This window comes from Bos mutus, chromosome X, assembly GCF_027580195.1.
Source record: "Bos mutus isolate GX-2022 chromosome X, NWIPB_WYAK_1.1, whole genome shotgun sequence".
In the NCBI taxonomy this organism is placed as follows: Eukaryota; Metazoa; Chordata; class Mammalia; order Artiodactyla; family Bovidae; genus Bos; species Bos mutus.
The window spans coordinates 7,574,184-7,589,289 of NC_091646.1; the positions used below are offsets into that span (position 1 = coordinate 7,574,184).

The following is a 15,106-nucleotide window of genomic DNA, read 5'->3' on the forward strand; positions in this document are numbered from 1 at the left end:
TAGATTCTTAGTATCAGTGATAATTTAGCATTCCCCTTTCATTTCAGGGAGATAGTATTATTCAGAAGCACTGCCAAACAGATATTACCGATTTAGAACCCATTTTATAATTCCTAAACCAATTGTCCTTTCAGAGAAAGAAGAGCTATAAACCAACCTTAATGAAATACTAATTTCTAGAATGTCACAAAGTTTAAAGGCATGGGGACTTTGAAGTTAAAGATTCAAGTTGGATTTTACTATACTTAGAAAGTTGGCTATACCCTTTGACAAGATCACCGAGTGTTCCTTGTTCAAGCCTACTTTTTCACATCTGGTTTGAAAAGATTTGGTAGTGGACTGTTTCTAGAAAGACAAATCCAGTACAAATGTACACATACGCTTGGATTAATTGGGGGAAAGAGTCTGATTCTTGTATCCTGTGTTCCTTGTTTTACATTTCAAACCTGATTAAAATGGTTGACATTTCAAATCCAAGTTAAATCTAAGAATAATCAGTGAAGAATCATATCAAATTATTATTTTTGTAAATGAGGAGAGAATATAAGCTTCACAGCTAAAACAGAGACAGCATAATTGAGAACAGGCTATTGCATTCAGGTTTTTGTATTTATGGACTCATTTCTCCAAGTGTCTAAAAAACACATTAGGCTTCTCTCATATTTCTTTTTGAGATAATTACAGGGGACACAAACTAAACAGGATATAATGCCCTGGAAAACTTGAACTCTGTTGTTCTTACCAGGTTAGCAAGCATGTAGTGGTAACCTCTTGAATGTTTCCCCAGGATCACAACCTGCAGAAATAAAAGATAATAAATATCGTTTACTCAAGGACATTTTTCAATTGCACAGTCATTAGGATGGCTACAGCAAATTACTTTTAAATAATCGACAAAGTGTTAGGTCTTTTATCCACAGTAAATCATAGTGACTTGGGCCAGATTGCTTTTTGTTGCATTTTCCTTTCAGGCAGAGGATAACAGGACGAACTGCTAATATGAAAGTTAAAAATGTCAACAACAGGGGCAAAAGAAGCTCTCTAAACTTCCAGGTCAGTAGCATCAGTGTCACTTAAAATAGATGGCAAAAGCGATGAAGCTGATGAGCCCTCACCCGTGAACTGGATTTCTGTACTTAGCTGCTGAGCCAGAAAATGGGCTGAACTTTGCATACAAATTAGAAAATAGAATGTATGGTACATTTTCCTTTCTTTATCTGGAATGCTTAGGGAATAGAACACACAAGGAATGGGGTTAATGGGATTTTCAGGTTAATCGAGATTGCTTTGGCTTATTGAAAACTTTTCTAGCAGAAGTGATTTGAGGGGAAAAAAAAACTTTCCTAAAATGCACGCCTGCCTTTTCCCACCTTAATATGAAAGACTTGTGAACATCTGTACCTCTTTTGGTGCTGACTGTGACACCCTAGGCTGTGGGGGAGGGGACTTTTCCCCTAGGGGACATCTGGTGATGCCTGGAGACATTTTGGTTGTCCTATCTGGGAGGGGTGACAGTGCACAGGGCAGCCCTACAGCAAAGAATTATCCAGCCAGTAGCGATTCCCTGGTGGCTCAGATGGTAAAGTGTCTGCCTGCAATGAGGGAGACCCGGGTTCGATCCCTGGGTCAGGAAGATCCCCTGGAGAAGGAAATGGCAACCCACTCCAGTACTCTTGCCTAGAAAATTCCATGGATGGAGGGGCCTGGTGGGCTACAGTCCATGGGGTCACGAAGAGTCGGACACGACTTCACGAAGTGTCAGTAGTGCTGAGGCTGAGAAGCCATGCCTTAAGGTCATCACTGTTAGCCTAATTTTCATGAGAAACACTGTATCAGCACCAAGTTTTACAGTTCACACAGTGCATTTTTATTATCTGAAAACATATAGGTGGATTGAATACTTTCCAACTAAAGGTATCGGTTGGAAGTTGGAAGTTTTTGACAAAATACCTGACATAAGCTTATTTCCTTACAGTTAAGTACAGGAAAAATCCTGGTTAATTAAGGATTTTATAAAATGTCATTTTATTGAGGACTGACTATGTGCAGAGTAGTATATGGGAATGGGAACAGGGCGGGGGATAAAATAGAGGTTAAAGACACTTCCAGAGGCAGAACCAGGTTTTACAGAAGCTTGAAGCTAATTTCACTTTACGAGCCCTCTTCTAGAAAAATAACACAAAAGTATGAATATCGTATTTGGAACTTGTGCAAATAAAGGGCCATTAAACTTCATCATACATTCCTCTATGGACACAGCTGTCAAGGGTCTAAGAACAGTTGGAGAAAACAACATTGTGTACATCTCAGACCAGAACTACATATAAAGGGCCGCTATGATAATATTAAAACCAGCTACCCTTAACTGAATGCCTAGTATATGTAAGCACTATGCTAGGTGCTGTATTCCCTGGAACAATTTAACAGCTTAAGTACCACTGGTTTCATTCTGAGATGAGGAATCTCAACCAAAGAGAATTTTTGTAATTTACCCAAGGCCATATAGCTAAGAAATACTAAAGCTGGACTTAGAACATAGGTCTGTGTACCTCCAGAACCCACTCTTGGCAGTACATTACATGGTTTCTTAATATGTGCTAAATGTCAAATGTCAATAATGACTTTATGTTCTTGGAGAAGAGGACGAAGAGACATCCACAGTCTGCTGGGAGGGATAGAGGAATGGAAACACGTATGTAAATAGCATGCTTATTTTCAGTCATTTCAAGTCCAGAGAGGGAGAGAGCTGATTTCAATTAATTTAAAATATAAGCCACATATCTAACTGATTACTTATGGAGGGAATGAAAGGTTAATGATTGTCTTGAGGAGGTGATTTCTCACACCGCCATGACATAAAATGAGCTGTTAGGTATCTGCTGGGATGTATTCTTCAGTGTCCGCTGGCAAAAAACATCCTTCTTGGTGACATCTGTTAACTTTTGATGGCAAGTTGGGACCATACATTTGTTGAATTTTTAATTCCCTGACAACCCTCAACACAATAAAATCAGGGGGGTTTGAGTTCTGTTAGAAAAACGAGTCAGATTCCTGAGACATCTGGGAGAGCTTGGGGAGAAATAAAGAAGTGAGCCCAAAGGAAACAGAGTAAGTCTGTCTTGCCAGACGCAGGCTTTAGTCTCCTTTGGAGAATCAGGAAGGCAAGAGGGAGTCAGAGAAAACATAAGTATTGTTAGATGAGCCCCCTCAAAGAGAACCCAGGTGCCCAACCTTGTCACGTACTCAGCTTGATTAGAGGCAAACCACTTTCTCCAGCCTCCATCACCTTATCTGTAATCTTGGACCATGAGCCTGGCCTTTCCTATCTCAGCAGTGTTGTCAGGATCAAACTGAATAACATTTGTAAAAGGATTTGGGATGTGCATCATGTAATGATGTGGGGTTAAATAACTGTGGAGAGGGGTCATTTACTAAGATATCGTTTCTGTTTCAGAAAAACTTGAAGCTATTAGAATACCCACTTTAACTCATGCCCAGATGGTCTGTGTCAAATAAACTCACTTATTTGAATTAGTTCTCTCACAGTACTGCCCTTTTGAAATTAAGCTTACACTGGAAGAGATGGGAAAGTTATCTAAAGATAGGAACCTTTAGGTGTCACAGAGAGTTAAAGGCTGTAATTATTTCTTCATCTTTCCTTTCAGTGCCTTCTTCACTCTTAGTTAACTTACAGTTCCTACCAATCTTGGTTTTCCAGTTCACAGTAAATGAAAAGCTACAGATTGAAGGAGGTGTCTATGGAGAGAGGGGAGTGATGTTAGAATGAGGTACATTGGCAGCAGAGGAAGTGATGGACTGACTTAAAGAGGAAGGAGGAGTCCGGGGAAAAAAAATAGATGACATTGTACTACAGTATAATCATGGATGTTCATCCTGAGTGCCTGAGTCATCAGGGTATGGCTTGTTGTGTTCAGTAATTTCTGCTGAAAAACCTGGGGAAATTAGAATACATTTTAGGGAAGGTTTCCATCAGAAATGCTCAAATTCCCAATACCTAAGATAATACATTTCAATTATCTCAAGATCTTACTTACGTAGGACGGCAACAATCCTATGGATGTGAGCTAAGTGAGGCCTCACTGCCAAAAGTGTCATGTTTTGCTCTTGGTCTTTCCTTTTTTTGAATTTTTGGTGCAGGGCTTGTGGGAAGAAGGGTGGGATGGAAGGCGTGTGTGTAATACTGTGCACAAATGAACTAGTTAATGACAGTGGTTCTTGTTCAGTTAGTCTTAAATTTTCTTCTTTCAATCTGTTACAAATGAACAAGGCATAAATTGTACCCTCAGTTCTTTAATGACTCTGGTAACCAAGAGAATATTCAACTTTGCTTTTATAGCAATTATAATCGCTCTTCCTGAATTAGTTTCAGAACTTCAAGTATAAAAGCTATTTTACAGTCTACTGTGACATTTCAGGAGGAAATACCCAATTCCCAAATCCATGTTGTGTATTCGCTGTGCCTGTCTAAGATTTGTTGAAGAAGATGGATGGCTTGATGTGATGGCAGATATGATCAATGCAAGAAGGGAACAAGTGTGAAATGTAGATAAAATTCATTGTTTTAAGGAGATTTATTTTTGTGCCCACAAATAGGACCTGAAAGAAAAAAGTGCCACAATCCTCCTTCAGTGAGACTTAGACAATAGTTTTATTCACAGAAGAAAGGGCTCTTATATATGAACTCACTGAACCATGCATGTAGCAGAGCATTAAATTATTTGTTACAGAAGTCAGTGAATCATAGTCGACCCACTGGGGGGAGACGTGCCCTTGTTGACACCCCCATCCACTTCTCTGTGAAATTGGGGGCTGGGTATTATTGAGCAGCTAAAAATAATTCAGAAAATGTTGAGTTGCTTTTCTAGAGGCCCTTTCTTTTCCGATTTAATGCTTAATCTGCATAATTTTAGAAATTTGAAGTTAAATTGCTCCATAAGACTACTTGAGAGAGGCCCACAGACCCTTTGGGAGCAAAAGCATCTGTTTTTCTATGCTCACATTAAAAAAAAAAGTATGTGTGGAAAAGTGTCTATGTTTTTTCCCCTTAGATCCATCTGGTATGCAGATTAAGTTATTTGCAGACCTAAGTATCTCCATGTTTGGGTTTTCTACATCAGTGCCAAAAAAGGATCTATGTATAAAGATTGATCTTACTTTGAGTACAGAACATGCCTTGCTGTTCACCTTAATCTGTTTCTTTTTGATTTAGGTATCCTGAGAATGTTTGGAGGGCTGGGGAGTGAGATGAAGCAGGTTTCTGATGTTAATTAACCAGATTTACCCATTGTATAGATATTTTCTCTTTAAGAAAAAACTATTAGACCACGTGTGTGTGTGTGTGTGTGTGTGTGTGTTCAAAGAGAAGACATTTTTTTCAACTGCTTTCCCTTTCCTGCTTCCTCAGTTACAAGAAGATACTGCTATCCTGTGGCAACCTATCTAATTTCAGCAGACTGAGATTAGAAAAATAATTCTAAAGGAATTAACTTCTGATATATGTAGCAGAAATCAGCCTCAGAATATGCCAGACTTCCCAGAAGAAACCTTCCATCAGATAAGATAAAAGCCGTTCATTTTCTTGAATGAAAACCCCAAGCTACTAAATTGCTTTAGTCTTAGTAAACATATATCAGAAGTCAATTTCTTTAGAATTATTTTTCTAATAATCTCAATCTGCACACACTGAATGTCAGGAATTCATATTGCAGGCATCTGACTTGAATACATGTGCTGGATTAGTGAAGCAGAAAAGAGTCAGTCACCCATACCAGAGTCAGTCCAATGGCGATGGGGAGGGTGCAGATGGAAAAAGAAAGGCTGAAGCTTTTCACAAAGAAGGAAAATGGGAGGATAACCGAGAAATTTCATCAGCGTGTATACAGTCTACAGGGAAAGCTTATGCAGAGAGAAAGCAATTGAATAGGGCATCCAATAAAATGCTAGGATGTGAGGATTAGAGGACAAAGATTTCACCCAAGAACATGTCTTTGGGAAGTTTCACTTTCCAGATTTCAATATTACATTCACTGTGACTGAATAGAATATGCAGAAGATTTAAATAGCAGGAGAGGCAAAGAGAACATACAAATAAGAGGCAATAAATGGCCACAACTAAGTTACAGGAGCAACATCATTCTTGCCTGGAGGACTAAAAGACCATTTCAACACATGTTGATCTTGGTGAGAATGCCTCATTGTATTAACCCTAAAACATTATTTCTCAAATTTCATATCCTCAGAAATTTCCTTAATAATTTGTATCTATCCACATACCACACTATCATTTTCTTGATATTTATCTCTATAGCTGCTTGTTTACTTAAATTTAGCAGTGTCCAAAGCAATAATATCCATGAAACTACATACAAGAAAATAAATACAACTGTGTGAAAACAAAATCTATTCATCCAGATGTCACTGCAAATCCTCTGGTGTACCGTCAGGAGTAGTGGCGAATATTGCCTTAATGCAGCTGTGTCTTTAGGGAAGAGAATACAGACCATGCCTTCCTGTCCGGACAAAACAAGTTTTATTTGCCTTATGGTTCAAATCTTAAGAGTATCTCCATCTACTTTCAAAGGGTCATGAGTCTTGTAAGGGAGCAAGATGATGGGCAGTTTGGGAGGTAGCAGATAATGCCCAAGGCTGCGTACAAATGACAAATGTGGAAACTTACAAAGGCTTTCCTAAGGCAATTTACTTGTACTGCCCCACCTAGGAAGCCCAGCAGCTTTGATCGGCTAGAGTTCTTGGTCATAGGGCAAATAATAAATACTTAAAATATCTGGACTTTTCCATCAGCCTAACTTCCGGTAAAATGATGCATTTCCAAACACTGTGTCTTTTCTTAAAGTATCTCATCTAGAAGACCTTTCACACCACCCTATTTCTATTTGCAATACTCTAGGTTTTTTCCCAAGAGGCGAGGTATGGGTGATTTAAACCACTATTCAACCCAGAGTAATACAGCAAGAAAGAATATTAATTTCTCTCCAACATAGCCGTATGTCTGACTTTTGTAGTCTCTGCATTTTGTATCAGCTATCTCCCTAAATCACTGATAACTTATTTTAAACAATATATTTTAAATAGCAGTGTCCTTTATGCATTCTTTTATGAAATTACTGTCAACTTTTATGTTCACACTTACAACTTTTGTTTTAATATTTACAACTTTATGCTATATCAAGTTGTATCTTTATGCATATCAACTTTATGCTATATCAAGTTGTATCTTTTTTCTTTTCTCTGTAGATGTTGTAAAATTGGACCCAAAGCCCTATAATCTTGAATGTCAAGACCTACTTGAAGGACTGTACAAGTGGTGAGTAGAAGGCTTGGCAGTGCCACTGGATTCGTTACTTGGATTAAAGGAAAAGGAAAGGCATCATCTGGCATAAGGCTGAGTAGTCATTCCAACATGTGTTTTTTCCCAGCCACAACCACTTGGATATGGGCGGGATATTGCAAGACTTCCTTCACTGGCCCAGGACCCACACTTTCCCATCTGTAGATATTTATCAGGATCAAGAATTCTAGTATCTCACCTGAAATGATAGAGTTGAAACTTGTAAGAGTCTAAAACTCTTCATAGATGTGATATGAATCACCCTGAAAGCTTACAAGAAGTATTTGTTAAAGATGCTATTCTAGAAAGAGCTGTGAACCTTAGAGTCAGGTGGTTCTGGATTCAAATCCTACCATTTACTTATTAGCTCCATTACACTGTGCAAAGCCGAGCCATGGACGGTCGGGTAGAGTTTTAGACACCCAGGTTCATCCCAGGATGTAGAGGCCTTTAAGCTGGGAGGGGAGAGGAAGAAACATGGGGTGTGGAAAATGAGATGTTCTCCTTCGAACTCCTTGATTTTGCCTCTGTGAATGCATTTTCTGTCTATGCAACGCTTCCAACATTTGACACCCTACTCTGGGAAATTTTCTGATTGCTGAAGGAAGCAAGTAAACATGTCTTCATTTTCAAATAAAAGAAAATATATCTCAGAAACCCAGTGTGCTTCCTGGGCTTTTGGTTTTCAGGATAGTTCCTTATTTGGCAAGTTTCTCTCTCTTCTGGGAGCCGTGTCGTTTAAGTTTATCTCAATTTGCAAATGGATGACAAATGATAGAAACTTAGTTTCTGGGCTGTAAAATATAGAATTCTCCTAATTTGCAAATGTGTGGTTTGGTCTTTCACTTTCGCTATTTGAATTTCCATTCTCTTCCTCATCTGATAGCTCATGCACTTTTGTGATCATGCTGATACAATAAACTATTGGTAGCTTGAAGTCAGCCATAGTGGAAGTATTTATTGGTCTGGCCAAAAAGTTAGTTTGAGTTTTTGTAAGATGGTATGCAAAAGCCCAAATGAATATTTTGGGGTAATCTAATACATCACAGAAATTAGCCAACACTACAAATTAGAACTCCCCCCAGCCTCACCTTGAAAGTCAGTTTACCTGCATACCACTGGACTCAGAAGTACCCAGTGGATGGAACGGCTGCTTCTCTTAACCACATTTCATTCATTCCTTCTTTCAGTGAACATTTGTTGAAGGCCTGCTCTGTACCGATCCTGGGCCCAGACACTGGGGAGGCAGAGGTCACCAGAACCTGGTGCCTAGCCTGGAGGATCTCACCATTAGAGTAGGAAAGATTGCCAAGTTAAGAGACAGCTATAACCCATCAGGAGAAGTGTGAGAACAGAAATATGTACAGCATACTGAGAATGATTAACTCATAACCTGCTAGAGATAGAAAGGACTTTGTCTCCAACTAAAGAATTTTTTTCCTGTGGTTTTTATAATTGGGAGCCTGACAAACAGGTGACTTAAAGAGAATGCTATTTTGAAAACAAAGAGATATCTATTTCAGAGGGCGATTTCTCTTGATTTCAGGACAGTCTTGCTGTTTTACAGTGCTTACACACTAGAGGGGAGATTTTTATTTGGACCAACTATAGGGATTTGTTGTAATGGTAAGCCAGGGCTGGCTCCATAAGAAATTGTGACTGATATGGTTCAGTGGAAAAGCTAAGTTAGAAGGGGTATAAGTGGTTATATAGTAAAGAAAAGGTGATCTGCTAAGGGCAGTGCATCCTAGCTTTGCCAAGTCCAAGTTGTGAAACATTAGGCAAATTACCTGACCTCTCAGTTTCAGTTTTCAAGCTGTAAAACAGGGAACATAATAGTTGAGAGGCAGTGAAGTAGGGTGGTCAAGAGTATAGGCTAGACTACCTGGGTTTAGGTCCCTACTTTGCCCTTTAATAGCTATGTGACTTTGGGCAGTTAACTTAAACTCTCTGACTCAGTGAACTTGTCTGTAAAATGGGTCTATCATTAGTACCTACCTCACAGAATCTCAGTGAGGAATAAATGAAATGCTGTATCAATGTCTACAGCTCCTAACACAGCGCCCAACGCTTATCCTACCTATCTTAGTTACATTTCCCCTTCCTTATTGCTACTGCGATGTTTCCCCTATCTATCCTTCTCTGTAGCAATCACATCTATTCTTCAAGGCACATCTCATATGCAGCCTCGTCCATGAAGCCTTCCCTGATTTTATGTCCTCATTCTTAAAATGGAGAGATGTAGTTTCCTGCTGCTATGGGGTGAGGGATTTGGAGAGACATCAGAACTTGGTGTGGAGGGGTATCGAGGGCACTGATCTGGATAGCTCTGGGTTGGAGGTACAGGGAAGGAGCTGAGGTTTGCACTTAGAGCAGAGGGGTGAATTGAACTGGGGGTAAACCAACAGCAAAGTAATTCGCACTGCCACCTGCCACTGTCCTGCCTCCAACATTGATCAGGACCATGAATTCAAACTACATAGAAAGTGTGTCTCGGAAGAAGATGTGTGTGGGGAGGCAGGGGATGGTTCTGCCCACAGACAAAGAAGTGCAGGCCATCACCTAATTTTTCATGTGTAGGTGTCACAGTGTTTCTGCCACAGAAGAGAATGGGGGTGGGGGGACAATGAGAGGGGTGAGAGCAGAAATTTGGCACAGTCAGTAAGATGGATGTCTACACCATTACTCAGGGGTCTTGGATTGCCCCACTCTGACAGTAACAACTGGACTTGGCCAATCTACGCTTCATTTCAGGAGCAAGGAGGCATGGCTGTTCCAGGCTTTCTCACTTGAATCCACAGAGGCTGTGGCGGTAGAGAGAACACTAAGGAACATGATCCACCTTCCTTGGAGGCTCAACCTTGGGGCGGGATGGATCACCTGGGGTGTCTGTGAAGATGCAAGTACCTGGGCACCACTCTTCAGAGAGTCTAATTCACAGAGTCTGGTTTAGGACCCTGGAGTCTCGTTTTAACACACAGTTGACTGTGATGTGCACCGAACTTAAAGAACTAGCTATCCGTATGATAATAAATGCACTTTGAAAAACTAAAAGCAGGATCGTCCATGACTGAGTCTCATGGAAAGGAGTAGGAAGGGAGATATTGAACTTATGGGGTGCACCCTTGGAGAACTGCCCTGGGAAGCTCTGGGCAGGTAGGGGCCAGCCTGAGGACACCTGCGCAGACGCCTGGGAAAGGTGCCAAAGGGGGAATTTCTGGATACACCCTGAGACAGAGATTAGAGGACCAGTGGTTTCACTGGGGAGTGATTCCAGGACGCGCTGGTAGGGGAGTGGGGACATAGCAAAGGGAAAGAAGCCAGCAAAGGTGCACGGATGAACGGGGGGGGTCTAAGCACCTCTGGGTCTGCTGTGTCTTTCAGTTCCCATTCACCACCGACTGGTAGCTTCTGTCAGAAGGATTAATTCCTCCCCTACAAGTCTGATTTATCTGACTTCAAGTGAGAATGGCACATGCTGACAATAGGTGCTGTTGGCATGTATGAAAAAGGCAAGTGCCCAACAAGGGGGGGCACCGGCAGTATCTGCTGTAACTGCAGTGACCTTATGTCACATATGCTGCATTCTGTTATCTACATATTGCTTTGATTTGCATCACTGCAATTGATAAAAAGAATGAGGTAGGTAGTAAAGTGTGATGGTTGTGGGAATGGCCTATGGAGTCAGACTGACCTAGAACACCAGTTTCTCCTCATTGTAGCTGAGTGACCTTGGACAAGTCATTTCCCTCACTGAGCCTCACTTCCCACATACGTAAACTAGGGCTCATAATGACACCTATTGCATTATGGTTATTGTAAGGCATAAATGCAGAATTCCAAGCAGAGAGCTCGAGATATAAGGGGGCTAAAGCAATATTACTTCCCTTTATGCCTCCGTCTCTGTTTTTTTGTAAAGTAATTTAATTTATTTTTTGGCCACACTGTGTAGCATGTGGGATCTTACTTCCCAGACAGGACAGGGATCAAATCCAGGCCCCCTGCATTGGAAGCATGGAGTTTTGACCACTGGGTCACCAGAAAGCCTCCACCCCTCTCTCTTTACTCAATTTGTACCCCCATTGTATGGCACCAATGTGGTACTTAATGTTTCTAACGTGGAAGGCTTAAGTACACCCTGGAGAAAAGTCCACATTGCTCATGAAGCAGTTGATCGAAGGTGCCATTTAAAATAATACAAAATCTAGAAAAGTAAAGGGGATGGGCATTGACCAAGTCCAGATGCTGGAAGACTTTCCCCCTGGGGAGGAAGATATCTTTTAGACTAAATGTTGAATGATTCGGGGAATTGTTTTTGGCAGAGAGAAGGGAAGGAGGATCCCAGGTGGGAAGATGCCCTGGACAAGGTCACCATGATAGGTCACCATGATAGGTCAGAAGACAAACATAAACTAACATTTATTGAGCACTTACTCTGTACAAGGCACTGTGGAAAGTGATTTTTTTAACATGTTTTATTTCATCAAATCCCCACCACAACCTTGCAAGTTAGGCACTATTTATTAATTTCATCTTCCATGTTAGGAAACTGAAGCACAAAGAACTGTTGGCTGATTTGCCTGAGGCCTCACAGGCAGAAAATGGTGAAGCCTGGAGTAGAAATCAGATGTGTCTGACTCCAAGCCCAGTCACTAAGTGTGAGCAGCCATAATAATAATTACTAATCATAAGAGCTATCATGGTTTCTGTGGAATGATCAGCTCCCACTATGGATTCAATTCAATAAAGACTGAGCACCTCCTGTTATTATGATTATTACCTAAGTGCGGAGCAGTTTTAGCCTGAATCTTTGGAAATTTTCCTTTATTGTGGGGCACCCTGGGAATTTTCCTTTGGTTTCCCCTAATTATTTCTTAAAGCCATGGGCTTGGTTCGTACGATTACGACTCCAATTTTCGATTCCCTATCAGCATATGACACGAGTTGTCATTGTTTAATCACAGGCTGCACTTGTGATGAATGTTGGATAATCTGAACAAAAGCACAGGAAAACTAATTAGAAGGAACCAAAGGCAAGAGGCTCACAGCCTTGAACAAGAGACTGTGTGAAGGTTTCTAGGACTCAGTCCCTGAAGCTCTGACAATGCATTTTGATCCTTGTCTGAATGCAAATGAACGACTCCATCCCATCATAGGCAGTTTGTCACAGCGCAGGTTATTTAGCTGGTTAATTAAAAGTCTGAGTGAGCTGGTGCCTATCTGCACTGGGCTCTGAAGATAACCAAACCTGTGTTCTGACCAGGCAAGTTAATTTAAAATAAGTGACCTCAATTGGGTAATGGCTGCAGGTTCAAATTCAAGAATCGCTATAATTAGTCCCAGATGGATCTTAATTGTTCTTTCAGGAAACAGAGTGATGAAGGCGGAAAGAGAAACGCCCAAGCCTAAAGTAAAGGTTTGGAGGAGGCAATGGCACCCCACTCCAGTACTCCTGCCTGGAAAATCCCATGGGCGGAGGAGCCTGGTAGGCTGCAGTCCATGGGGTTGCCAAGAGTCGGACATGACTGAAGTGACTTAGCAGCAGCAGCAAAGTAAAGGTTATTTGCCATATCTTTCCAAAAGCAGGGGAGCTGACTGGGGCAGGACATAGTTAAGATGGTATAGCAAGACTTCCATGGCTGCTGTCCAAATGTGTCCTTCTAGACATAGAGTGGGCATAGCTCTTTTAGAAACAAGAAGAATTCAGTGCTCTTACCTATGTGATCTCAGGCGAGTTATTTAACCTTCTTATGTCTGTTTCTCATCTATGTAATGGAGAAAACACTATGAACGCTACCAAACTCAGAGGATCGAAGAAGATGCTGTGCAAAATTGCTTTAAAAAAAATACGTAAAGCTCTACAAGGCAGTATTTATTCTTGCTTTAATCCAGGAAAGTTTCCTAATCAGAGTTGTGGTTTTAGAGTATATGGGTATGCTAGGCGTGTTCCTCTTTTTATGTTTTCCTTCTACTCTGCTGTAAACCAAGTACCTTCTGAACTACACCCCTTGAGAGGTGAGAGGATGACAGTTGGCAGGATGTTCAGCATCATATCTGTGTGATGGTACGTGATGTTCTAATTTCTTAGGAGGTGTGCCTGCAGAGCTGAAAGGGATTTCGGCTTTGTGAGCTTTGGGAAGAAATCAGAGTGCACACAGTTAGCATTTTGCACTACAAAATCAGATCCGTCTTCACTCGTGTTAATATAAATCTTTGACTTGAAATTACGTGCTGGCACAGCACTGCGGTACCACGAGGTTAGTGTAAGCCACAGTGACAGTGGGATGGCTTTATCTTCTCATTTTTTATGTGAATACTTGGTTTCCCTTCACTGTTCTGATATGTTCTAATTACCTATCTCTTCCCAAGCTCTGGCAGCCAACAGTAATAAGAATTTGTACAATGATAAAAATACGTGAAAAACTCATAACCCAGTACAAAACCCTGGAAGACCAAGAACTTGACCATTTGGGGATGCACAAATGACTGTTTTTGAAGCTGCTTTTTTGGTCCAGATTCCACTTTTTAAAGGGAATTGTACTGTGATGCCCATTTGAGTCCCCCTTAATGGAATATAAGCATCTAAGACAGAGATTTACAACCTATGCCAACTGACAGTAATCACAACTATTTATCCTTTAAGCCTAACCAAAACTCATTAAAGGAGCCTGCTTTTAAATCAGAATCTGCATTCTGTCTTGTTAGATGAGCCAGCACATAATGGAGTTGTGTCTCCCAGAACTGCATTGCTATCAAAGGGCTGTGCCTTTTGCTGAAAAGAGCTTGAGGTCATAAGGAACAAATAAACAAAAAGCCCTGGCTCCACATTAGCCTTCACCCCTGGGAAACATGCATTCATGGTATGGAGTGGCAGAGAGAACAGCTTTGCAAGGATTTTGTAAAGGTTTAAGCCATAGGCTGTGCATTCATTGCTACACATCTCCCTGGGGAGTTGGTGTGGTGTACTCTAAGCAAAAGCCACAGGACGCAGTGCACCGAGGACTGGGAATTCTTCTCCAAGTGATAAATGCCAGGACTACCCTCCCCTCACCCCGAAAAATGTCAAGAAGCTATTTATTTAACTCAACAAATATTTATTGAGCACTTACTAGGTTCCAATCTGTTTTAGGTGCTGGGGATATGGTAATGAACAACACAAAGCACCCTGCCCTCAGGAAGCCTGTATTCTGCTTTGCTTGTCTGGTGATCACTCCCACTTGTAAATTTCTACATGGTTTCTACCTCTCATCCTTTCCTCAGACTACTGATTATTTACCCAAACTAGGCACGTGTCCTTTCGTCCCAATTAGACTTAAAGAACTTGAGGGCAGGGCCCCAGTTTAAACTAATTAGTGTGTATATCATTCAGCACAGTGCCCTGTATGCGGTGTTCAATGTTTTTGAATGATGAGAAAAAAGAGGACTCCAAATACAAGGGAAAAAGGATGAGACTTTACATTGACTTCAAATGTCATCTTTCTGGTATAGTATGTTTTCTTACGAATGGACTCAACCTAAACACTAATAATGCCAGGTAGTTGGGTGGGAAGTGGGATGGGGGTGAGAAGGCAGGTGGCCTTTTCAAGGGAGTCCGTATGTAGATATCTGTTTGGTCCCTGTATTGGTGTAGTCTTGGGTGGTGTGGTGCAAGGAAGCTGGACAGTGGAATCAGATCTGGGTTTAAATCTTTTCTCTTTCACTCACTGCTTGTGTGGCTGCTATATGTATTAGTCTCTC

At 41.0% G+C, this 15,106-nt stretch overlaps 1 protein-coding gene across 2 annotated transcripts in view; it reads right to left on the bottom strand.

The window, feature by feature from the left end:
* The window catches only part of GRIA3 (glutamate ionotropic receptor AMPA type subunit 3), a 307,649-nt gene that overhangs the window by 118,881 nt on the left and 173,662 nt on the right, over positions 1 to 15,106 (bottom strand). For both annotated transcript variants that reach the window (XM_005889307.2, XM_005889308.2), the window contains exon 5: positions 743 to 796. In XM_005889307.2, the coding sequence (XP_005889369.2) occupies positions 743 to 796 (54 nt within the window). The remainder of the gene's footprint in view (positions 1 to 742; positions 797 to 15,106) is intronic.